The 26,340-nt window shown below is 41.0% G+C and overlaps 1 protein-coding gene across 4 annotated transcripts in view; it reads right to left on the reverse strand.

Annotated features, from left to right (window-relative positions):
- The window catches only part of PREX1 (phosphatidylinositol-3,4,5-trisphosphate dependent Rac exchange factor 1), a 185,002-nt gene that overhangs the window by 82,201 nt on the left and 76,461 nt on the right, over positions 1-26,340 (reverse strand). For all 4 annotated transcript variants that reach the window (XM_068912114.1, XM_068912111.1, XM_068912112.1 and 1 more), the window contains exons 3-5: positions 24,090-24,212; positions 15,935-16,039; positions 12,470-12,571 (exon numbers count right to left, since the gene is read on the reverse strand). In XM_068912114.1, the coding sequence (XP_068768215.1) occupies positions 12,470-12,571; positions 15,935-16,039; positions 24,090-24,212 (330 nt within the window). The remainder of the gene's footprint in view (positions 1-12,469; positions 12,572-15,934; positions 16,040-24,089; positions 24,213-26,340) is intronic.

Genomic DNA, 26,340 nt, shown 5'->3' on the forward strand with positions numbered 1-26,340 from the left:
CTTACAAAAGAGGAAACTCCTTCACAGAAGAGCAAGCAATTTGCCCAGTAGCAAGTCACGCACAGAACCAAGACCTTCTGGCTCTGTTTTAACCTCCAAGACAGACACACCGCAAGTGGAGAGGGCTCCCCAAAACACAAATATGCTAGAGTGGGAAGAGAGAGGCCAAGTAGCAGTTTAGCAGGGATTCTTCCCCTGATTAAGATTAGGAGGTTGGGGCACATGTTTTAACTGGACAGATTAACATAGAGCTGAACAACTCATCTGCTCTGAAGGAGCCTCTGCGTCACTTGATTCAATGCACAATAACCCAGCTAAACAGTGCCCATTGAAGTGCAACAATGTGAAAACTTGGAACATGACAATATTCACCACAGTTTGGCACAAGGCGTAACCACTGTCAACTCACAGTTAATTGTTTTTTAGACCAATGGTATTTTATACCTAGCCACAATTAGATAAAAGTACATTAAAGAAACCTTAACTAAGGCTAGTAACTTCCTCTTGATACATAATATGGTGTTTAAGACCCACATTTCTAGGTTGGCTGGAGCATTTCACTTTTTTCCTACGTTCTGTTTTGCCTCAACATGTTATTTTGTTGTTTTAAAGTCCAGTGACCAAATGGCAAACTGCTGCTCAATTGCATCATTTTGCATGAGAGATGAGAATGAGTTTGAATGTAGCCAGAGAGCCTGCACAGCAACATGGTCTGTGAACAGAACTAAACTGCTTCATTCTACAGCTCCCATAGCTAAGGGCGAAGACTGTCTTAACTGTTCCAGCTGCTGCTCATCCAAGAGAAGAGATTACAGCCCCCAAATACCTCTCAAAGACTGCAACAAGGTTTAATCTGTGGTCTGATTTGCCTTTTGCCTGGCCACATCAAGATGTTAACCTAAGCAAGTATGTCATCACCACACTAAATTTTGCCATTCTGGCACCGGTTTAGATGTCTTTGAACAACACTGCCTTGCTTGGCACAAACATGCTCTAATTTCCTGTGTGATCCTGAGCATCCCCGGGGCTTGCCTCCCCTGAGTTGGTAGCACAACTTGTAATGCAAGTACTGTCCCCAAAATGACTTATATCCATGGACAACCCCTGGATCAAGTTAACTGGTAATTCTAGGCTCAAGTTACATGGCTGTCGAGGAGCAGAGGGATGCAGGCTAAAGCTTGCATTAGCTTGCAGTAACTACAGCTGTTGTTAATCCATTTTCCTAATCCAGTCACTCTTTGCTGGTAATCAAGGAACTCTGTGTGTTCCAGAGTCCACAGATCTGCTCTACAAAGTTCTATAGACACAAGCTGCCTTTAGTGTGTGACAAGTGTGTATGCAACTAGAAGTACTTTCCTACTAGCAGGAATATCTTCAGAATAAATAATCAGACTCTGAAACGCTCAGGTACCAGCACAAACAGGAGGCATATTTTAAAGGAGGAAGGTAGAGCTAAAAGGAGTAGATCTGTTTCTGCCTCTGTGCTTTCTGCATTGTCCCTCTCCATGTGCTTCCTCACACTAGTTGGAGCAAAGCTTAATTCATTAGCACTAGTAAACTATCCGAGACCCGGTATTACCAAATTGCAAAGTACTGCCATTATTTATGCATTAACTTCTTGCTTCTGTAGAACCTTTCAGAGTGAAATCCGCATCTTGAGATTAAACCACTTGGCCACTGAGACTCTTAAATAATGCAAGAAACAGGTCTCATGAGAATCAAAGTATGTCAATAGGAGGTGTTCCCATTCCCACAAGGTAGATGGCGGAGACAGAAAGGTCTAAAGGAGCAGATGGGCATGCCATGATTGTTCAGGAAAATCTGGCTATGCAGTAACTATGCATAGATTTGGTACTTTGAGAATTTACTCACAGCTACAATTTCTTCTGCCTGAAAATTATAAACGGTGATTGACAATTGCTGTTGTCAGATGGATGATGGAGGAAATGGGTAATGCACTGACAACTGGGAATCCCATTAAGAGAGAGCAGTTAGTAATCTTAAGCTCCAGTGTGCATACGTAGCAACATACGCAACAGGAAAAAGAAGCTGGCTGCTACAACTGCCAATCACTAGCACAGATGAAATTCTCTGGGGAGTTCTTACCCCGTTTTTGCTCAACATAAGGCCAAGGAAAGTAAGTGTTCAAAAAGAAAGGCGGAAGAGAAGTTGCACCTTGGTGACACTAGCCTCTGCTCCATGCTTCCAAAACAAGAGTGCAGAATTTTTGCTACGTGACTCTCATTAAAATCAATGAAGTTCTGCAGCTCAAGTGTCACCTGTACTGCTTTGGAAATGGATAGGTGTACATTAGAACTGTCCAAACATCCCTTTCCGAAATATCACTAAGACACGGAGAAAGGGCTCTTCATTCACAATAGACCTGTGCTGCATTGAACATAAACAAGAATTATTCTCTGCTGTAGAAACTGTACTTACATATATGAGAACGTGAATTACTTCTGCCAAGACCTGCCTGTAGGTAAAGCGAGACAATCTGCAGCACGCAGGCAGGACTTCCCCCTCATGTCTGGCACTGGCTTGAGTAGCACGGTAGTCAGCAACTTTGATGCATCAGGCACCCCCGCTTACTGCAGCATCATGCTCCACACAGCATCCCCGAGCTGCTCCTGTACCTCCCAATGCCTGCAAGCAGGGAGGGAGGATACAGGAGCTGGGACCTGCTTTCTGTCCCCCCAGACATTTTGTGCAGCAGCTGCTATTGCGGGGAAAAAGCAGCTCTCTGAAACTCACTTACCTTTTTCCACTCTCCTCCTCTCCTATTCCTCCCTTCCTCATTTCTTCTGACTTTAGATTGCTCTAGGTGGCCTTCCCCACTCCTGCCAGCTGCTGCTGGTGCTGCCCAAGGGGCAAGGGAGAAGGCTGCAGAAGACAGGGAGAGCGCTAGCTGGGTCAGTCAGTTGGCTCAGCAGCAGCAGTGTAGACTGTCAGAGGTCAGGTGGCCCATCAGGACAGGTGACTCTTGCCCCACTTAGAGATACACTTGAGCCCTCTGAGGAAGAGCCATACTGCTCTGACACTGCCATCCCCTGAAAGGGTAGTGCCCAGCACCTCTGAAACAGCCAGGGAGCTCCGAGTGCTTTTTTATTTTAGCAATAGATTTATGATGTGTAGAGTAAACTCAGAGTGTTTGCCAAGACTTTGAAAGGCAGCTGAGACAGAGAGATCAGATGGCAGAACTCGAGTATGATTGTCTTGTCCTCCATAAAACTCATATTGTTGTCTGGATGGATTATCCTACGTATTACAACTTCTGCAGTACTAGGGCTAGGAAATGAGGTTGCAACCACTTGCAGAAAACTATTCCTTGAGTAGAGTTTCTTAAACTAATTCATAAAATACATCAACTTTCTAGCTACACCTTGTTAGTCCTTCAGTCTAGCCAACAATGGAGAATAGAAAAGCTGATATTTTCCAAAGCCTTTCTCATTTTCAGCATGATCTTCTGAGTTCTCAATTTTACTTAAAAAAGAAAAAAGTTGTAAAGACATTCTGTATCATTAGCCTGAAAAAAAATTTTCCCCTTCTTCTTTAAGGAACTAAGAAGGAAATGGGACCTGTTTCCTCTGGGCATAGCACTTTCTTTCTGTCATTACTCTTTCATAGCTGCAGAATATGAGGATGTGTCACTCACAGCAGCCATAGCCACAGCACCAAACACCGATTTTACAAAGGTAGTAACAGAGCTCTCCAAGACATCTACATCCAGCTACAGCGTCCTTCCAAACAGCATGCAGAAAGGAAAGATAAGCCAGTGGCTAGCTAATTAGCTTGGGATGACAAATCAGTTTCCTGTTTCATCACGGACTTCATGTGTGACCCTGAGCAGCACACTAAAGCCCTATGTGCTTCAGTCCCCTGCCTGTTAAACACAGATTAAGGCACAGACCTATTTTACAGTTGGGTATAAGAATGATTACGTTCAAGACTGTGAAAGATTCTCAGATTCCATTATGTGGGGCTGTATAATTTCCACAGTAGTATGATACCCACTCACGACACTTTGATATGAAAGATATATGTACCCAAAGCAGAAACTTTCATAGATGTGACAGATGTGATAACCTGCAATATACGTACAGGAAACATCTAGAATATCTATGTTGTACTTTGTAATTCATACTGCTTTGCGTTATTTTGATTTCATCAAGCCTTCCTTATGCATTACATTTTGCAATTCATATTTACTATCTTATTGCCTGCTTTGTCTGTGTAATGAGGTAAGGCCAATTTCCCAGACTGTTCAGTACCCCCATCACTCACATTACCTTCCCTGCCACCAGGCAGCCTTTCTGTCTTGGTTCTCGCCATTGTAGCAGTGGAAAAGGAGATCAGTTTTTCAGCACACCTCCTGCAGTGCTCTCATCCAGGTCTCCCAGAGAATTCTAACACTTATGGGTGCTGTAAGTTACACCTCCAGCAAAGAAGGATGTTACCCGTATGGTGAACCACATAGAACCAAGCAAAGGACTGGAAGACTGGAAGCTTCAGTGTTTGCGCAAAGGGTCTTAATGCTCTTTTCTACAGTGTGCTATAGCAGTTGTTCTGACTTCATGGCATATGCAGACAGATTAGACTATTTAGAAGTCAGGAAATAAACTGTGACTGTCCATTTAGTATACAGACTGAACCTGAAATGCAACAAATGTCACATTCCTAAATGAGAAATGCAGGGTTTTTAATTTGTGGTGGACAACTTTCTCTCTAGATTACCTTGAACATGTCCTCTTCAACATTTGTTTCATATTTCTGGATATGTGGCAGCCAAAATGGAACCTTGGAGCAGATGCAGCAGCATCTGAGATGTGCTAGACCTACCTTACACATGCAATGAGTCTGATGTTTTCAGGATGCATCAGACATGTTTTATATGTGCAGGTCTGATGTATCTTAAATATTTTAGACTCACCGTTCATACAAGACTGAGAATTACGACAATCAGAATTACAACAAATTTGTCTGTTCCTTCCATGACCAGTGCTTGAAAGTTACTTCCCAAAGTTCATAAACTACTTGAGCTTCACCTAAAAATTAGTGTATTTTTTGACCTCCCCTATTCCTGTCCCCAAAAGTTTCTATCCAAATGAGATGCTAAAATAGCCTTCTATCAGATCTCTTTTCAGCTTTCATTTTACCAAGTTAAAATACTTTCAGACAAATGTATGCAACAATTTCATGGACTTCTATGTGAGCAGGTTTGGATCCCAACACAATAAATTGCAGTTTGCCACAGACTCACGTAGCTCTGTTTGGAAGCCATAATGTGTGCGCTTATCCTTGGAAGGAACAGTGTAAAAGCAGCAGGTCCACAGGTGAAGCTCTTGCATTTGGATTCTGAAAGCTTATCTGGCTGCTTATTTCCATCCAAATTACTAATGCTCGGGAAATGAGTGTGCAGAAAAAGGCCACGTTAACGATTTGAATGCTACCTGATTTCCTATTAATTGCACCCAGAAAAAAAAAGAATTCTACTCAGAAATGCCAGTCTTTGATTAAGTAATGTAATAAAAGGATTTCCAACTTAAGTGTTTGGGGCTCAGATGCAGCTTTAGATGGCATAAAGCTAAAAGGGTTCCAACCATCTGATGGAGCCCAAATATAAAAACTAAATCACGTAAAAAGAAAGACACATCAGCTGTTCATGCATTTGTCTGTTCTCTAATTGTGCTTAACCCAGAAAACCGACAATGGGGAGAGAACTCAGCAGAAAGAACATTACACAGGAAGGTGTGAAGAGGTGGCAGGAGAGATGATGAGTGAACAATGCAGGCGGGCAGAGGAAACCAGAGGTTTTTCAAATGTAAACACAATTTTAATATTTCCTAGCAGAAAGGATGTTATTCTGCTGAACTGATCTTTTTTAAAAAAAGAAGTCTCCGTCATCCTTCCCCATGTCTTCTCTTGTCACACAAAAATGATTGTTTGTATACTTAAAACAGACAGCTAAACACATGTTTTGCAGCTGAAACGTGCAAATCCTCATATTTTAAAAATTCCTTCCTCCTATCTACACACTCTTGAGGACATGGATTTTACACAGTGAATGTTAATGCTGTGCATTGATTGGTGCAAATCATTGCTTGCCAGGCCGCCTTGCCTTGCACTACAAACCAGGGCATGCATAAAATATGGTTTCAGAGATACATCCGTTGGGTTACATACTGAACATCTTAGGATTACAGAGATAACAGAGATACTATATTTCTTTGCTTATCAGGTCAAAAAGTTCTGTTAATAAACAGCTCAGCTCCAAAGGCACTTTAAAAAAAAAAAAAAAAAAGACTTTTATGAAAATAAATGTTTCCATATGTTTTACATTTCCATTTTAAAGTTTTTATATTTTCTTGCATGAAAATGTATTTTCCTCTTGAACTAACCAGAAAATAAATGTTACACCAGGCCGTATCTGGGTACTTGCCAGTTATAGCATTTTCTTATCCTGCGTATTTTTTTTTAAATTTGTAATTTATATTGCTGTTTCTACAGGGTAAAGAATAGACGAACAGTGATAAACCAGTAAAGCCGATTATATTCTATGTGCTATCAAAGCCACAACACATGCTAATTTAAAACTTAACAAAAACACATTTCCAGTTTTATAAATATTACTAGTTATTTGTGATTACATATATAAAGTTTCAAAGACAGAAGTATGTTTTATAAATTGGCAGTCTTCCTTACAACTCCATAGAGTATATATAATTTTTAATGTTGTGATACATGAAGTTGGATTTCAACCAAGCAATGTTATGAATCTAACTGCAACATCACTTTTCTGTTTCTAGAAAAAAACAAAGCCCCAAAGATTAAACGCACTCAGTTATGGCTAATTAGAAGGTTCTGTTCCTAACACAGTTCTGGGAGGAACGGAGAGGGAGGAGAGGGTGAGTTAACATTTCTTCATCCCGTTCTCTATCCACACCACGGGCTTCGCACCGTTTCCTTTCAAAGTCCAGAAACTGCACTTATCCAGGCCTGAGGGTGACCTGCTGTGGGGCTTTTTCTTTCAAGAGGCTTCTGAGCCCGGTCACTCAGCCTCTGGCCTTCAGCATTTTCTTTCCCTCCTAGGACCTATGAGTCTTCCATCACATGAAGCAATATGTAATTACTGTCCTAAATCTTCCACAGGGTTGTGCGTATTTTGAGATATTTTTTAAGGGATCAGAGGCGGAATGTGCATTTCTGGCTGGAGACTTAGCAATTCCTTAAGAGAACAGACACCAAACATGAAGCAACCTCCGTGACACGCGCGGGGCGACGGGGAGCCTGGAGGGGCGCGGCTATCATGTGCTGCGCATTCCTGGTGTGCTGGGAGGAAGGAGACAGGAACGACCGCTCCTAATTCCCACCCCCAATGGTGTGATTAACTCATGACCACCACTCCCCTAGGGTTTTCTTCTTGCTGACATAAATGCTCTTTATTAAGGGAAAATGGCTATTTTTGTTCAGAGATTGGTTTACACAACAGCTGCTTCTACTCCTAAAAAGTGCAGTTCCCACTAATTAACAGAGTCATACAATTATTATCAGTGAGACAGAGATGCCTTAATCCAAACCATTCTGCTAGAAACATTTACTCGGCAAGCTTTCCAGCGTACACATCCGCACTGGAGTTTAAGTCACTCACACAGTATACGCTCTCAAGGGCTGTGCGTTAGTTTGCCTTTGCCTCTTTTCCTTTACCAAACCGTATGTGCATCACAGTAAGCACAGTTCTGTTTTCCTTCTCCAAGCCCCTTTCCCATGTTTAAGGGAAAATTTATAGTGAGGCTCATTGCTAAGAGACAAACATTCAGAACTCCTACATCCCAAAATAGACTTCAATTCTTTTGCTGAAGTGTGACAGCAAGAAAAAAGAAAAGGGAAGAAAGTCACATTAGTGGGGTTTTGCACTGGGAATAAAACTATTTTGCTGACCAACAAATTCTGTGCTAATTCTCTTGCATGCTGGCTGAAGCAGACAAAAGCTATATTAGGGATAAAAATATTAATGTCATTGCTACTCTATTTTCATTATCACAGAGATAATGAAAGACAGTGGATAGGTTTGAGTCCCACACTTCAAACCATACACAAGGTTTGCAAACTGGACAGACTTCCAAAGAAAGCAACCAAAAAAAAAAACTGTTTACACTCAACTACTCCAAAGCTGCACTGTTTGTTGGCTCAAAAAACCAAATAGCCTCATGAGACAGAAGATGAGAAAACACAACATTACCAATTACAGGATATCATATATTACACTGAAAATTATTGGTAATATTTGCTTAAAGTGTAACTGCGCTTGGAGATATTCCAGTATATTATTCCTAATTAAGTAACTCCATGTTGGATGCTCTTATTCTGGAAGAACAATATTCACATGTGGTATTAATCAAAAATAGTTATTAAATATATGCCTTACCCTATTATTTAGGCTGACTTTCAAGTGTAGACAAGTCTGAATTACTACGTTCATACAGTCTTTTTCAAACCTAACTACTTAGCTATACTAAACAACTATACTGTAACAAGGTCATGTCAAAGTTATCAGAAAATCTGGATGTTCACAAACTGTTGTTAAAAAAAAAAGTAAAAGAAGAAAGTAGGATAGTTCTTGGTCTACAATTTTTCTAATCAGTTGGAGTACAAGAGTATGAGTTTGCCATGGGAATTAGATAAAATAAGATCCAACCCCCAAGAATACAAAACAGCTATTTCAGGAGCAATAACTGCAGTTCAGTAGCAAAGGGAGAGCAAATGCTTAATTTGAGGGCTGTGTTATTGTAAAATCTACTTTTATGTTTTGTTTGGGGAGTTGCATTTTCCTGGTCAGCACTAACAGAATCAGCCTGTGTTTTCTCTTAGTCATTCTCATGTCTGAAACATTCATGTCCACTCTGGCAATTCTGTGCTAGCAAGCATCAAACAAGTCTTGAAAAGGACACCATTCCTTCACCGTAAGCTCATCACCTTTGAGAATCAGCATTAGTTATACCTTCTAGTGATCACAGATATTTTCTGAGTTGAACAACCCCTGGTAATGGCATAGTCTCCCTGACTGAGGCAGATCTGTTGCTTAACAGAAATTAAATTCCTTTTGTCTTTTTCTTAAAACTTTGATTTCTTGTCCAGGAAATTTCAAGTAGCGAGCAGTGTGTGGTTTATATCAATCAGGATACAAAAAGAAATCCATAGAAAAATGGAATGCAACAACACAAGACTTCATCAGAGCCCCTCCAGTTTATTCCTTTCGCATCTATTCGTTCCACCAAGCACGTGTGGTTCTGAGTGAACAGCACCAGATCCAAACACCAGAGCCCCCACCCAGAAGGCAGGCAGTGTTGGCATCAGGAGGGCAAATTTATCTTCGCTCTGTCTTATTATGGCTTGAAAGTAACAGAGGCTGTTTCAGTCTTAGCCTTGCTGGTCTTATTTTTGGCTTTCAAGGAATGGAGGTCTGTGCCAGTAGGCTTCTTCAACTGCGTATATGTGAGAAAGTGGAAACCGCTAGTTTATTTCCAAAGGCCAATATTTGATCCCCAGAGCATAATGACTTTGGTTGACACTGAACTTGGACAGATTTGAACTATGGTTTAGAGATATTTATTTTGTTCTGGTCTTTTGTTTGCTCCCTCTTTGCAAAATAAATGCTTGGAGCAAAGCAAGAAAAACTGGTCCATTCATAGCTCTTCGAATCCCTCATACCAAATCCCATAAGTTCGGGGAGGCTTGTCCTAGAAAGTTACAGAGGAGTGGAAAAATGTAAGCTGAAGAACATCAAAATACCATTGCATCAATGGCACTACTACTTTGTAATCAAAAGTGGCTGTCTCTTTTAGATGTGATCCTGTAGTAAACATCCTCATGATATTTGAGTAATAGAGTATATCTCATTAATTTTTGAGTAGAAGTTCTGCAATTTCAGGAAATTTTGTAGTATTTGCAGCTTATGCCATTCTAATATTTTGATGGACTTTTAAAACAGAATGGAGATTTTGGTTCACAAGTCAAACTTCTGTCAGTAGATAAAATGTCTACAGATTATCCAGACTGGTAGAAATCTACCCATAACCACCTTGTTTTCCAAAAAACTTAGAAATTAAGCAGCCCTAATTAGCAATGGATGATTCAGCAACCAAGTCTTACTAGATAGATAGAGAAAAAGAAGAGGCACTGAGCTGCAAAAGACATGTCAGGGAGTTCCTTAAGCCAGCTATGTGAATGGCTTAGAGCTGTGATCCCCAACCGGTGCTTCAGAGATCGTTGATCATCCACATATTGAGTGGTCATAGCTTATACATGAAACCACACTGACTTTAGAGCTACTAAAAGCTTAGCAAGAAGGATACAGAGTAGAATATGAGAAGCACCGAGTGCTAACAGTGATCATTTGGTCCAAAAAGTTTGGAAAATACTGTGATGCAACTCATTAACAATCACTTTTAGATGGGTATAGCAAGGGTACACCAGACATTGACCACTCTGGCTATGCTCAGATGCATGTCCACAGGCTCTGTACCTGCTAACAAATCCCCTCATACAAGGGTAACCATGCCAGGAAATCTGAAGGAGGTTGACACTTTGTCTTTTAGTAACAACACAAATGTAGAGAACAGTTCAAAAGAAAGAATTCAACCACTACTTTCCTCTGGCTGAAGTTCCTTGGAAAATATAAAAGGGATCTCTCTAAGGAATCAAAATAATCTCCGATTTTCAATTTCTAATGCAGCTAGATAACCACCACAGAACACACCACAGAATGAAAACAAGAAAACAAACACTAACAATATACTTGATCAGGAACGTGCATTTCAGCAACCCCATGTTCTCTGGTCTGTTTACCATATCAGATGCCAGAGGAGCTCTCTTTCTGTACACGTGGATGTTGCTCACAGTCATCATGCAGATCCATTGATGGACCAAGCACCAAATCCTCTCCACACAAACCCCAAATAAACAAACCTAGTAGACTTAAGCTGAGTTATCATTAGGTTTACAGTTATCTCTACATAACCACTCTCCTCTCTGAAGACACATCAAAGTTGGAGACATTTGTGTGCTTTCCTGATCTTGACAAAGATCATTGCCCTGTTCTGACTAACGCTGTCAGAAGAAGAAACAGCCATAGCAACATCACATTAGCTTCTCCTGCTATGTGCCTAAACTGCATGTGCTTTTGTTTGTTCAAAACCACACGCGCAGCCTGCACTGAGGTGGACTGCCTCAAACTGCCTGTGTGCATGTAAATCCTAGCAGCTGAGTCCCCAAGGAATGGTGCATGAATGTCTGCTGTAAGACGGGTTTGTGCACAGCTGCACAGACAACAAATGATCCCACCTGCAGGAAGGCCATATTTTGGAAGTTTCACTCTGAAAGCTCCAATCATATGGAGAGAAATAATTTAAATTGCCATCAGACTAAACAGACAGCATTTTAATAAAGCACACAACATGTCGGTTTTGAGCTAACCAGCTTGCACCTATGAAAGCCCTTATTCATGCTGAATTTATGAACACAGCTCTGCGATAGCTTGACATGACATACAGCTAATTCATGCGGTCAGTCTGTGAGCAAGGGATCACATCAGCTCATCACAGGATTGTTACTTTCTTCCACAACTCAGGAAGGGACCTTTCTTTTGAGATAGGAGGCAATTGCTTCTTACACTTTTTATTAGTTAATTTTATTTTAGCAAGTGGAATATCACTCTAATGTGAGAATGACACCACTGGAGACTGATAGCTTTTAGCCACAGAGTGGCTACAAAGCCATTGGTGATGCAAGCTCTCCCAGAAACTACTTTCTCCTTTTCCCTCTCCTTGTTCCCACTGCAAGTGTGACCCAGCCCTGACCTGAAGGGATGTGAGGCAAGTTAGCTCCTTTTAGGTCTGCCAAGAAGGGGGCCAATTAGTGCCAACTGCAGTAGTCTTTTCTGCAATGACACCTGTCCATTGGGAATTCAGGGAGACAACCAAACAGTTTTCAAACAAGCTGCCAAACAGCTGTCAGACGATAAAGGATTTTGATCATTGCTGACCTGAACACACTCAAACTGAGACCTAGTGATGAAAGATATATATTCCATTTCCAGTCCCCTGAGCCATCCAGTGCCCCAGAATACTGATACAATTCTGTTTGAACACAGCTTTTCAGGAAGTAGCTAAAATAGCACTCCCAAGTCTTAGTAAACATCAGAAGATATCTGAAGTCAAAAGGCATTACTTAGTCAGCAAGTCACCCTGCCTGGTCTGCCTACATCATTACAGGACTTAACAGCTTGTCAGCCTCCAGCCAGCTTTTTGACTTGCGCCCATAAAAAGCCATTTACTGCAGACGGGATACAACTTGTAGATGTGTAAACCAGGAAGGTCACTGTGACAGCAAATCCAGGGTTAAAAAGCTGTAGAATCACTGCTAGTTGCTTAGAATAAAGCAACTAGCTGGAGAAATTATTTCCTTGATTTACCTTAAGCAGAAGAGGATACTTGCAAATTCTCTGAATTGGAGTCAGCAGATAACCCTCTAGTGGAATATCTGTCGTCTTTCTGCCTCCCAAAAGCATACAACTCTATAATCAAAAAAGAAAACAAATGTTGTCTCAGACATAAAGCTTTCACATGCTCTTTAACAGTGATTTTTTATTTCTATAACATTCACTATGGTCACAAAGCACTTTGCCACTCCTAAGATACAGGAAATAGGACTCCATTCACCACTGAAACACAGCAATCAAGTCAAGCCTGCAAAACTCTCCATGCATCAGCAAAAGAAAAATCATTGTGCATAACTGTGACTGGTTATAAAGATATCTTCCCAGAGAAAATACTGTGCAGTTGCTGACTCAAAAAATGTCATAACAACAGGATGACAATCCACAGAGCTAGGTGTGCCGTTAGCTAAAGGAATCCAACTTACTGCTGCAGTCAACATGACCATTTGTCACTTCATTCACTCTGCAAAGTTTGCATTATTGGTCCAGAAAATACTCAAAGGCTAAAATAAAGCCTACTAACTAGGAATAAATAACTCAAGTTCAGTCCTTTTGCCTGAAGGAAATCAAGGTGGAACTGGAATAAGCGAGTCATCTGCATCACATCCACCAATTCTCAGGCAAAATACTATGTCTAAACCCAGCTGGCTAAACAGCATGTGTGCACTGGCTGGCTAAACAGCACACGCAGCTCTGAACTGGTTGCTATGCATGTTGCTACTTGCCAAGTAAAAAAAAAAAAGTTATGGGATGTGCAGGCAAGGCTACTATATGGGTAGGAGGACACTGAGGCAAGAGGCAATAGCACAAACTTAAGGCAAACAGATTTCATTAGTTCTGATGCTCATGGGAAAGTCCATTGGGTTTCAGTATTAACTTTCTGTGAGGCCCTGTGGTTTCCAGACACAAAGGTGGTCAAGGGCATTTTTCTACCCAGGACGATGACTACTCTCCTCGTGTCACTTACACATAATAAGGAAGGGGACAATATAAATGCTTTCCAAATGCTGGACCAATGCACCAAAAAAATTCAAGTCCAAACAGATTTCAGGTTGAAAAAAAGTAGCAGCCACGGATCAACTCCTGTAATACTCGCACACTGAGCCCTCACCCATTTGGAGGGACCATTACATTCCAGAATAATTTCACAGATAAATTTGTGCACAGTACCAGGAAATAAGTGATGATTAATTTTTCAGGGGATTATAGAAATTTCTCTCTCAGGGCTGATGTGGAAGGTGAGTGTAAGAACTGGGTGTGGCAAAAAAAAAAAAAAAAAAACAGAGTCCTTCACCTCTCTTTATTTCTCCACAATAAACTGTAAGCCCTATATGATAATCAAATATTAGCCTACCATAAGCCTTTTTAACACTTCCCTGAAGATGCTGGTCCTGGTTGCTGCCGGAGATAGGTAGTGGATGGAGTTGGACTTCGTATCGGTTTCATATAAGCTAATTCTACGTGCCTGTGTTCAACCATGAATCTCGTCAGTTTTGATCCAAAAACCACCTCAGTGGCAAGCCCACGCACCATTAACAGCAGCTGAAATTTAAGCCCAGTTTAGTCGAGATGTGCTTGCTTTGGGGCATTACTGATAATATTTTCCCCTGTGAATTGTGTGCTGTGGCTCAGACACACTCTGAAATTCAGTGGATTTCTGGCTGTAGTTCAATAATCTTCCTCTTCAAGAAGTGTTCACAGACATCATACATAAATCTCATTAGTCCTAAGTGGTATTTTTACAGACAATCGTCTGTAAAATAACCCTTCCCCAGGCTATTCTAGATCTGTGGCATTGGCTACCAGCTCACAACACTCCCTGTCCAATTTTCCAAGTCTCGGGTGATTCAGTCCTTCCCATCTCTCCTTTTGGCCCTCCCTTTAGCTCTGGGCTTGAAACTGCCCTTTAACACTTACTGATTTTTCAGACACATTCCCACATTCTATATTTCAGCAGCTGTGAGGGGACAACCAGGCCAAATCCATCTTCACAAGCAGAGCTTTGTATTTTAATGCAGCTTTCACTGCATGGTGACATGATAGCATTGGCTTTGGGAAGAGGTGGAGGCCTGGAAGAAATTACAGCAGCCACAGCAAAGACAGCACTTCAGCATTGCCTGCCCTCCCATACTTACTGCTATTTTAAAAATCTCTTGGATTCAGGTGCTGCAGCAAGGCACAGCTGACAGTGTGATCTTTTACGTGCCTCATAATCAGTTTGCCAGCTGCTGCCAGCAACACAGGCGTGGGGTTTTGCCACTCCAGCGGCAGTGCAGAGAGCACTCTGGATGTCAGGAAGGGTGGTGTTTACATGCACTTTTGTCTCTCTTCCCTCTCAGTAGTTTCTCTCAGCAGAAGCAGCCAGAGGAGTCAGCAAACAAGGAAGGGGTCCTTTAGTGACTCAAATTAATGTTTTAACAGAGCTTATTAACACTTACAGGTGATAAAAGAGATTCTGAGTACCCAGCGGCCTGAGTGCCTGTCCCTGCTGCTCCCTCTGAGGTCAATGTTTTGTAGCTAAAAACTGTTCTGGCCCTGTTTGTGACAGACATATATGCAGAAGTTTTCTTCTGCTGTACTATATTAGGAAAGAGCAGGCATTTGGTGAAAAAGAAAGGAAAGAAGGTCCTTTGCAAAATGACAGCCTTTCAAGGTCCTTTGCAAAATGACAGCCTCTCTTTTACCTCATGGCTTTTACTAAGAAAGAAAACTAAAGTGTTGAACTGGTCCCTCATCTACCTGCTAACCCCGTTCTAAATGCTTGCATTCGTGGCCAGGAGCAACAAACACCTAAAATCAAAGAGAACTGGGGAAGAGGCTGGAAGGAGAAATATTAGACAGCAGGCACTGTCTACTGGTTAATGCAGTAGTGCCCAGCCTCTACAGAGGTATTTGAAGGCTATATCCCACAGTCCTGCCCATCTTGGATACTAAGACATCATGGGCTGGAGGAGGAGCTGGGTAATTTTTGATACAAGTAGCAACAACACAGCCAAAACAATTCTTCCAGCCTCCAATGGTTCTTGCCTGCAACTGGACTCATAGGGAAAAGGGTGTCAGAAGCAGGCCAGATTTCTCTGGTGGGTCCTCAGATGGTGAATTGGTCAGAGAACCGAGCAGGGAATCAGATCTATTGGGAGCTAGTCGCAGGTCTGCTGCTGACTTATTGCATTACTCCTTTCATAATCTTTGGTCCACTTTTCCGTGGCTTCTTTAAAAAAAAATTCTTGCCTGTATTCACTGAAATTACTCATACCAGAGCTGGGCTTAGTTCTGTGTCTGAAGTCAGCAGTCATTTCAATACCTATCCTTCCTGAGTGCTGTGTAGCTGGAATAGATTATGTCTGCAAAATGCTTGGAGTTCCTAGGATACCAAAAGGGTATTATGAGTATGGTGTAAAGTCAGAAAATTAAGTCAAGAGTGCTAGCGAAGGTGCTTACCAGGAGGAATGCTCTCACTGTTGGGATCTTGTTCAATTCCATCAGCAGCCTGAGTGCTTTCTCGTGGTTGCTACAGTACTCCTCGTACACAAAGAACTTGTCTTTCTGCAAGGAAAAAAATAATAACTTGTTGACTCAGACAAAACTGGTGTGACTATTTTATCACAGTCTGATACCAAACTCTTCACAAAGGAATGCGCACTCAGATTGACCTTAGGGTTGCATTTTACATGAAGTACATGATACTGCTGTTAAGTCAACAGAGGTGTTCTACTAATTCCTAACTTACTCTGTCGTAAATTAACATCAGCTTTCTGAGCACAGAGGCCTCCAGCATTTTTCCTTTTAGTGCATCACTGAAATAATATATCATTGGCTGAAAGAATTGATTTTGCTATCTCAGGGACACTTGTAAGTATGTCAGCATATTCCAGAAGAGTAGCCAGGAGCAGAGTAAAGTGACAAGCAAGAGGCACTAAAAAGGGGGCCAATACTTCTGAGCTGAGGTGATTGCTGCTGCAGAAGGAAGAAGCAAATGGAGGTGGCTGGGAAGAACCAAAGACCTAGAAGAAGGCTCAGAGGGCTGAAGGGGAACTATGGCACATAAATCAACCAGCTGGAAATCCCCTGACTTGCAGGGATGGGGGGAATCCCCCATGTGTTAGCTGGTTCACTCTGTGTTCTGAAACAAGCAGCAGAACTTTTATTACTTCACCATTTCAGTGCAACACTTAACAGAAGGTCAGCTGCCTGTAACAGCTTCCCTGAAAAACTTCAAATACACACAATATAACCAAGATATTGCAGAAAGGAAAGGAAGGGAAAGGGAGCTTCACAAATAACACTGCTTTCTAGACTCAGGTATTTACACCGGACCATGTTACACCTACCAGCATGTAAATCCCTGTTAACAAACAAGGGACTGCTGGCAACATCAAGTCCTGCTTCACTAATCTCCAGAGTCAGTGAGAGCAGGATTTTTTTCTAATGAAAATGATCAAAAAGTAAAGATCAGGAAAACACTGAAATGATTCACAAAAGAAGTCGTAACATCTATTTCCCTGCCGCAGTGGATCAGGCAAGGAGTGAGTTATCCATTAAAGGCTGTTGGGAAGGGCTGAACTTTTGGCAGCTGTTTTACAAGTTTTCAGTATAGCGTTCACTGAAGGAGGGGTCAAGAGTCTTTATTAGGCTTTAGTCAGGTTAAATGATTCAGAAGCCAAAAAGGCCCATCATTTTTTGGGTGCTTCTCACAACAGTAGTTTCTTTTCCTGGTTCAGGTCTGTCTCTGTGCCATGCAGAGGTACCCAGACAAGCTGCTTTGCACATCAAAAGTCCTTTAGCTGCATTAGTGTGGCACTCTGTCAGGGATAATATACTAGGCTGTGCAGAGCTAGCATCTCAGGGCACCATGCCATGCAGACAATGCCCTCCAGAGCTTGTTGTGGCACTCACACCATCACTTGCCTATTTAGGATCTTGACATGAAAATATTCTATCTGAATCTTCTCATCTGTCCAGAAATAAAAAGTTAATTTTGTGAGTTTTAATTGGCTTCCCAGCACTAATCAGAGATGGAGAACTTTCAGCATTAGCTATAGATGAGATACTTGCAGACTCTCAACTGCTTTTATTTAGGACAGCTTATAGTGATCCAAACAAAAACTACAGCCAACTGAAGGAGTTAAGTACATGAATCCATGGGAATATAGCTGTACTCACTGGGAATTCCCTTCACTATGGTTACATGGAAAAGAAACTGTTTACATTAGTTTAGGAGGAGAACTTGACATTCTGGTCAGACGCTCAGTGGGCTAGATGCTCAGAGCCTGAAAAGTGCTATTTGTTTTGTTTTTTTTTTAATCACAGGATCACTAATCTGATCAGGCTTTTTTTCTCTTTTTATTTCTAAAGAAAGAAGTGAGAATAAATAGATGCCTTTCCAAACGCAACAATAATGCTATAAAGCAAATAAAGCAACAGTCACAAAGAGTATGGTGCAAGGAGCTGGAATGCAGATGTTCAAGGCTTTTATCCTTCATCTACAGCTGTTCCTATTAGTATTGGAGTTTAATACTGGGAAATTAGAAAGAAACAAAGGCTTCTGACCACCAGATGCAGAAAAAAGCAGCTCTGGGTCCATAGTACAGTGAGAGAGAGGCAATTGAGAGATATGGGATTGTTTCTGTCCTTAAACTGAAGAGCTGCAGAATGGGAAGCCAGGTACACGAGTTTCTCCTATATTTCTTTCTCTCACCTCTCCTCAGCTCCCTGGAAGCACACAAGCAGCATGCTTGAAACTAAAAATAGCAACTATTAGCATAACAGCATCCGCTACACTAATGGACACAAAATGTCATTGCTTAGGCTTCTGACTGCAGCTCTCCAGCAAACCTGGAGTTTGTGGAAGTTTTATTTAGATCATGACAAAATCCCTTTGCTAAACTCAAGTCAGTACAGTAATTATATACACACCAGAGTGCTTTCATCAGGTCTTTTCCAGCTGTCCTTCATGCATGAGACCCACAAATATGAGAACTATGCTTTAAATTACTCTGTGTCTGAAGGGTTTAATTTCCTCTCTGGGTGACATTCAGTCCTGGACTCTCCCCTCCCCTGGTGAGGAAATTATCAGTTACGTAATTATATACGTTAGTCCAGGAATTCTGAACCTACAGTTACTCTACATTAAAGTGCAATTATGGTCAGAGATGTGGCCACATAAAAATGGCACCTTCTTACTCAGCAAATCTGCTGGATACACAGCCAGACCTTCTGACATTGGGGACAAAAATAAGTCTTTACTGTTCTTAGTTTGGGTAAAAAATCTTTAACTGATAGTTTATTCTCCAAGTATGTTATTTTAGGTCCATTAGAAGTGCCTACAAATTAGTGCAAATTTGAAAATAGTTTTGACTAGAAAAAGCATAAAAGACATTTCAAAAATTTTAACTATTTTGTTTGGACATATTTTTAATAAGGTGTGACATTTTCTTGTTTCAAAACAGGCTGAAACCAATTTTGCCTACATTAAAAACATAAACAAAACAGAAGATTTCTCTCTGAACAAAACAAGATTTCTGATGACTTAAACAGTAAAATTGATCATTCATGCAGCATTGCTCCTGAAAATGAGAAAAAAACCACCTCACACATTTCCCTAAAGAGGGCTTCTGGCTACTAAGTCATCAAAAAACTTACCTGCTCTTGGTATTAAACATAAGCATAAGTCAGTCCTAATTTAGGACCCTACCAATATTTCCAAAGTGCTTCAAAGCTCCATTTGGACCTCAGCACCTATATCTCCACCACTATATCATTTCATGAATAAATGCATTCCCACTGTGAGGTGACAATGTGTTACTATCACCATTTTGCAAATAGAGGACTCAGTTGCAGAGAAAAGAAGAGAAGGTTAAGATGTCAGCATTAGGGCAGGAATTAAGTGCGAGTCTCACCACCAACTCCTGCTTCTGTACTCATCATCAGAACTTCCATCTTAGGTAGCATGAGAGGAAGGACTTTGATAAGAAATTAAATTATATGATTCCTGGTTAATTGAGAAATGCTATATGAACTTGACTCAAACTTGAAATGGAATTACCCGATTATATTCAAACACAATGGGTTATGTGAATGAATGTAAATGCAGCTAATTCCAACTGAAGAGAGTTCAAAAAGCTGATGAGACCTGGTAGACTGCCCTGACTGGATGGAAGGTGAGATGGGTGTGATGTACAGTTTATTTCCAACAACATCCTTTCTGTCTGTCGCCGTCAAGGATCCTGCCTAGAGGCCCTGGCACAGTTAGCTTTATTTATGCTGATCTCAGGCAGAATGGAAGGTAATGCAAATTAGCTGCAAAGGCAACATCATAAAAATAGTTTTGTAGATGTTACGTGGTACCAAACTGTTGGAACACTAACTGAAGTCTCATTTCCTCAACTGAGAGAAGTCAAGAAAAATAATGGAGAAATTCAACTCCCACATAAACTCTTGCACACTGTCCTATTTTTCAGATTACAAGTTAAGTAGAGGCAGACACACCCCTTGTTGACTCAGACTTTTTTGCTCAGTCTTTTGAACTTGCATCACCATCAGCAGGTAGCTCACTGTGATCCCAGAATCTGCATGCAGATTTCCTGTGCTGCTTCCACCAACATAAGTCAGTTCTGGCAATATGGCAATAATAAAAGTTTAGCATCACTCAGTCCTCTGCCTTTCTGTTCTGCAGACAGTCTTATGTTTTCATGGCCTGCACAAGAATTTCTGCTGATGAGGTGTGACACTTCTAAGTTCAGCATATATGTTCTCTTTGATGATAAAGATTTGTTCTTCATGCCATTTTGTCTCAGACAGCAGATTTGATTCTGAATTAAGGCTTCTGTGTGTTTTTTACCATCTTTCATGGTCAACAACGTCAGAAGAAATTCCAGCACCTACCATCAGACAAGTAATGAACTTTTGATGGTCATCATCTGATCAAATAGAGTTTGCATTAGGGCAAACAAGGTCCATCATCTAGAGCAAAAGAATTTTTCACATCTAATTTCCATAGCAAGATAATTAAGCAATTCATCAGCTGTTAAAATCCTTCAAAAAGTCAATGTCCACTAGTTGAAGTAAAAAAAGATTGCTCTTTTGGAACCTTTACAAAAATCTGCTTTTTGATTCAGCCATTTCCCAAAATCTGAATCCTTACAAGTTGGAGATTTAGGAGAGGATATCCTAGGATTATTATAAACGGATCAACTATGGTCATGGAGGCCCATAACAACTAAAAGTGGTGTCCTGTTTCTAAGGATGGGTGGACTGTTGATGTCGCATGAGGCTATTCCAGGCCAAGGTAATACGTGAAAAGAGTCAGGCCTAGGCCTGTGTAGATTAGAGGAAAATTAGGATACAAAGGTCTCATGAACAGGCCTCAACCAGTGCAGTCTGGTGGAACTCCATATGGAGGACCTCTATTAGGGATATGTGAAACAAAGAAACTTAGAGAAAACATGTACCACTAAGAGACTCCGTGTTTTGAAAAAAACAGTGCCTCAAGGATTCTCAAGCTATTCTTTAAATTTATGAGCGCTTTTAATATCTAGCTTCTGAAGAAGGACACCTGTGCTAACACCCATCTGCTGACAGGGAAGTAGTGCTCATAATCAGGACTAAGAACGACCTTGCCAGGTGATCATGATAGAAGATGCACTGATACATTCAAGATTCACAAGCCTTATCTCACTTCCTCACTGCAAGCTCCCCTGAGGACACACCGTGATTTGATGATAATGGAAAACAATGTAGGCATTGTTACTTCAAATTCACAAAATCTTCAATAATTTTCATATGTGATACAGAGTGGGAAATCTAACTGTATTCTATCCTACCTGCTCGAGTAGCAGAAAGAGTTACACTTCTATTTAGAATAACTGGGAAGCATGAATTTTTCTCCCTTCAAGCACTGAGGCTGCTTTCCCTAGCACTTCTTTTAAGTGCACTGCAACAACATGAGGATGTTATCCAAAATGAAATACCAAAGGAATATATTTTTCCCTGGGTAAGCTGGCTAACAACACACACTCTAGAGAAAGCTCTTCAGCCATGTTGCATGACCGCCTCACTGGAAGACAGTGGCTGGCTTTTTCTCAAAGAAGCCTCAAGTGTGCTGCAAGGGCTTCTTGTGGCAAAATACTGCACACCATTTCAAAAAAACTGGTTTCAGAAAGAACCATGGAAACGCCTCTAGGAATAACGACCATTTCTGAGACACAGTTTTCTTATGAATACCTCTGGTTCACCAGAGCAGCCCCAGTTAGGGAAATGGAGCTTTGGAAGCCTGAGTAGAGAGGAACTATGACTCACTCTGCACCGCCACTAGCATCTCCCTGTCACTCGCTAGAGATTCACTGCGGAAGCCTGCAGTGTGACAGGGCATAAATCCCACCTCCCTCACTCCCAGGTTGCTGCAGTGCAGTTTGTCTTCTCAAATCCAGACAATTAGCATGCAAGGACAGACTATTTCTCGCTCTCTTGCTATCCTTTTGTTGACTCTTCTCTACTCAGACTTGAGCGGCCACAATGCTCTCAGTGTTATTCCTACACATCCTTAAGGTACTTAGGCATCCTTAGGGATGAGACTAGCCTTTTATAACTATTCTGAATTGAAAGGTGTCTGACTTCTGTGCAAGCTGCAGGTCTTCTCCCCTAGGGTATCGTGAAAGGGTTGATGCACACGTTATCTGCAATACACACCACAGACTGTAACGTAAGCTCATCTCTGTCCATCAGCCTCTATCAGAAGATAAATTCTCATCAACATTCATTGCTTATACATTAGTTTCATGAATCCTGTATTTCTGCATGTTTAATGAATAGGGAACATTCAATTAAATAACTTTTAAATTTTGCAGTAATAAAGTTACAAAATGCTATATGCACGTCCAAAAAAAAAATACTACCAATGACAGGGCAATTATACACCAGGTTTGAATTCAGTCAAATGATAAGATGTTAACATTTTCTGGCTAGCCAGTGCTACTCTGAAATATAGGAGACGGTTTCACAGTATCACTCAAAAGGCATCCCATTTTGATACCCTCAGTTAATGAATACATGAATATGTTAGTAGAGCATATCCTGTTGGTAGACAATGATTCTAGTGGGTATTCAAGGCTTTAATGAAGTTAATCAGTATGTTTTTCAGCAGCCGACTGTCAGTCCTCACAGCTGACATAACTTTTGGGCACTGTCTCAATACAACACATTCTTCTACTATTTTAATAAAATAGTAGCTGGTAAAGCTTTAGGAATAATCAGTGGCTGTATAATTGCTGCCCACTCAAACCCAATGAACTGTGAAAGCATGGATTATTGTTAAAAGAATGTGATAGAACAAATTTTGATAGGAAGTTGAGCTGGGGCTGAATGCAGTTAATAAGAATTTGAAGAAATGCTATTAGGTAGGTGCTTTCTAATTTTCAAACATCTCAGGAGGGCAGCTGCGTGTTAAAAAAGTGCAATGCCACATTTCTTATACATGTAAATCAGGTAACTTTGCATTTAAATGAACCCAGCTTGAAACTAGGTGTATGCAATAACTGATCTTGCATACACAATCAGTGTGCCTTATGTATAAATTAGTCATAGGATGGCATGCACACATGACTGAAAACCAGGCCAAGTTAAAATAAACTACCACAGGGAGAATTTCACAGTATAAGAAAGAAATTCCAATGAGAGAAGAAGTGGTAGGATCAGAAGCCGTTAACTCCAGGATCCTCAATATAGGTCTGTGCTTTACTGTATCACCAAGCAGTACAAATCTGACCAGATCAGGTTGGCACACATGATCATATTATGGATGTATTAGCAGAACACTGTATTTATGAAACTGTATATTTTTACATAAGCTGCAGGAGAACAAACAATACAGCTATCTGGCATAATGTCAGACGACATAAAAGTAACCTGTCAAAGCATTTTGAACAACCTGGAACTGGTAGAGTACGATACTACTTTGTATTTTGTAGTTCTGGCATTCTTGAGTCAGTAATATGAGTCCAAAAGCCAATTTTCTGTATTGTTGAGCCACAGAATTCAGACACTTCATTTGTTCTGTGGTAACTGGCTGTGTTACTGTAACTTCTGCTGCATTTCAGCCAAGCGCAAGATAAGCCATCTCACATTACTTTTTATTTACTGAAGGATAAAAGCATGCACAGATACTAACTACTATAGATGATATGTTGTCCTTAGTTTTGAATTCTGACCTTTGTGGGTTTCAATTTTTTTTATATTAAAATACACCAAAAAAATCTATTTATTTACTTAAAATTGTGCTGCTTTTTGAAACAGATGGAGCCAAAGCAGACAATACTCAGCAGTAAAATGTGATCAGCTGGGTGAGAAAAAAAAAAGGGAAAAAATATTCAATGGGAAAACGAAGAGTTTCTAAAAATACCTCGTGTTTAGCTGGGTTTGATGTGGTTTCTATTGTTCTAATGTCATTCACAAGGTTTTTCCCACCCTACCTACAACTTTCATACAAGCACACATTGTCATGGTACCACTCCAAAACTTAAGAGATTAGGGCTAGCTAAGGGGCATGGGAGCTTATGACAGGAAACTGCATTTTCAGATAGCATTAAGTCATTGTACTTACAAATTTTAAGAAAACATTTCCCAGTTCATGCTGAGACTGAGGTTCTGGTTGTAAACAAAATTCCAGGGCAGCCAGGAACTCCTTGTGAACGCCAAGAATATCTTCAATGTTAGAAAATAAGATCTGAAATGTAAATAAAAAGGGTGTTTTATTAAAGTAGAAGTACCAAGTCTGTGGCACTAGACTTGCCAGATCTAAAGCACAGATAGTGACTGTATAGGGAATGATCAGTATCTGACAGAGAATGAATGATACTGTACATGCCACATTCCCTTCCTGCTATGGAAACATTTACTGCCACTGAAGTACCTCCTGTAAAAGAAGGTACTTTCCAGGTACCTTCATCACCAGCGTGATGAACGTGAGCAGCCTCTGTCAATGGTAGAGAAGGTTTCCTATGAGGCAAACCAGGTAAATGGAATCACAAGGATGAAACTCACTTTGCAACAGAAAGCAGCAGGAAGTCAATTCGTTTTCCTTCCCACACAAGATAAATCACTTTGTGGAAGAAACTATTACATGCAAAGATGTACCTGTAAATGAGAGACCCAATCTCTGCTACGTGGGATTCCAATGACGGGGGTACAGAATCACGTAAAATGCTTTCAAACCACAAGAGTAGCATTTTACTTAGAGCTCCCTTTTACTGATGTGAGTGGCTGTAAAAGGCATACATAATGGGAGTCAGGCCCCTAGTTTACACATGCGCTAAAAGGAAACGGTGTAATCTCACAAATAAATGATCCCTAGAGATGTGGAGATATATGTGCTAAGGGGAGTAAACTACCAGGGTGAAAGCTGCTATGAACACATAAGCTTTATTAGCCTTAATTGTCGTCATATGAAATATGAAGAGAAAGCACGAATGCAAGTATAGAAGACGGGATGCTACTTGCACAGGGGAGGCGAGTCCTGACACATGGAGACCCAGCTATCAGTACGGACAGCTACTAGAGAATAGCCTGAACAGGCAGACGAAATCCTGGGATCTCTGCAGAGACAGTGAAGCCAAACCACTTTTCGCATTGGAAGCGGCCTCCCAGCTCTTGCCTGCTGAGTGGGAGATGGTCCTCTGAACCCCAAAGCCTGCAGCCTGACAGAATCAGCCGTCGGCTTCCCAGCACTCGGTGGGGGAAATAAACAAGTTTAAACGTTCTAATACTTCCCACAGCACCTTATAGTGGCACTGAGCTTTACAGCTTTATATGGGAAATGTATTCACCAGATGTGACACTGATTCAGCCTGGCAGATGGTGATGTGGCAGTAATTCAGAAAAACAATAATCTGCAAATTAAGTCTAATCATTAAAGACAGGAATGATTCCTGGTTTAAAACCACTTTCTCTCCGGTTTTGCAGGGGTAGGCAAGATTAGGGAGTCAAGGAGTGTTCCTCTCTGCATTCAGGCTGATACATCTCTATCCCTTGTGCTATGAAGGATGGGGAGGGTATTTCCCTAAGACTCCTCCTGCAAGCTGGCTGCACATACAGAGCACAGCACATTGTATCCTTGTATTTGCTCCCCTCTCACTTCAGGAATGCTGAGATATGATAGTCTGCACCACTGTTAATGCATACTTGTATCTCATAGCTCCTTTCTGGCTCTGAATTAATTAACAATTCCAACACACTGACTTTGCACTGATGGTCTCTGAACAGCTTCTTCAATTCTCCAAAAGAAAGGAAAATTTCCAGTGCAGGTTCAAGCAGAGTGTACCACAGTTCCATTGCATGGCTGCAACTGATGTGATGCTACGCTAGCCTCTATCCGCATGGCTTTGCCACAAGCCGTGCCAAAAGCAGATTAACAAGGAAGAGGAAAACATCTGTCAGGGATGACTTTATCCTTCAGGAGCTGTCCTCAGGGTGGGTATTTTTTGAACCAAGGCTCCATCTGTGGTTAGGTTACCATCTGTGTAACCTAATGTATTCTGTGATGGCCCAGCACAGCTCTGCTTGCAGCAGAATTCAAAGTTAACAAGACTCACTTGAAAATCAAGGTGGCAGAGAGACCTCGACTGCATTTGCTTCTGTATCTGATAAACAGTTACCATTTGCAAGTGTCATACAGAGGATTTACACCTGGCAGCTTGTCTACACCCTCAAGTTTTACTGCCTTCACTCTACTGGATCAGTAAAGTGACGTTAGTGCCCTGCTGTGAATGCAGTGTAATACTAACATATCAATAGAGCTATTCCCATATGGGAAGTGAATAACCTGAAAAGAAGTCTTTGATGATACTGCTGCATCT

This window comes from Struthio camelus, chromosome 18 (genome assembly GCF_040807025.1).
Source record: "Struthio camelus isolate bStrCam1 chromosome 18, bStrCam1.hap1, whole genome shotgun sequence".
Classification (NCBI taxonomy): Eukaryota; Metazoa; Chordata; class Aves; order Struthioniformes; family Struthionidae; genus Struthio; species Struthio camelus.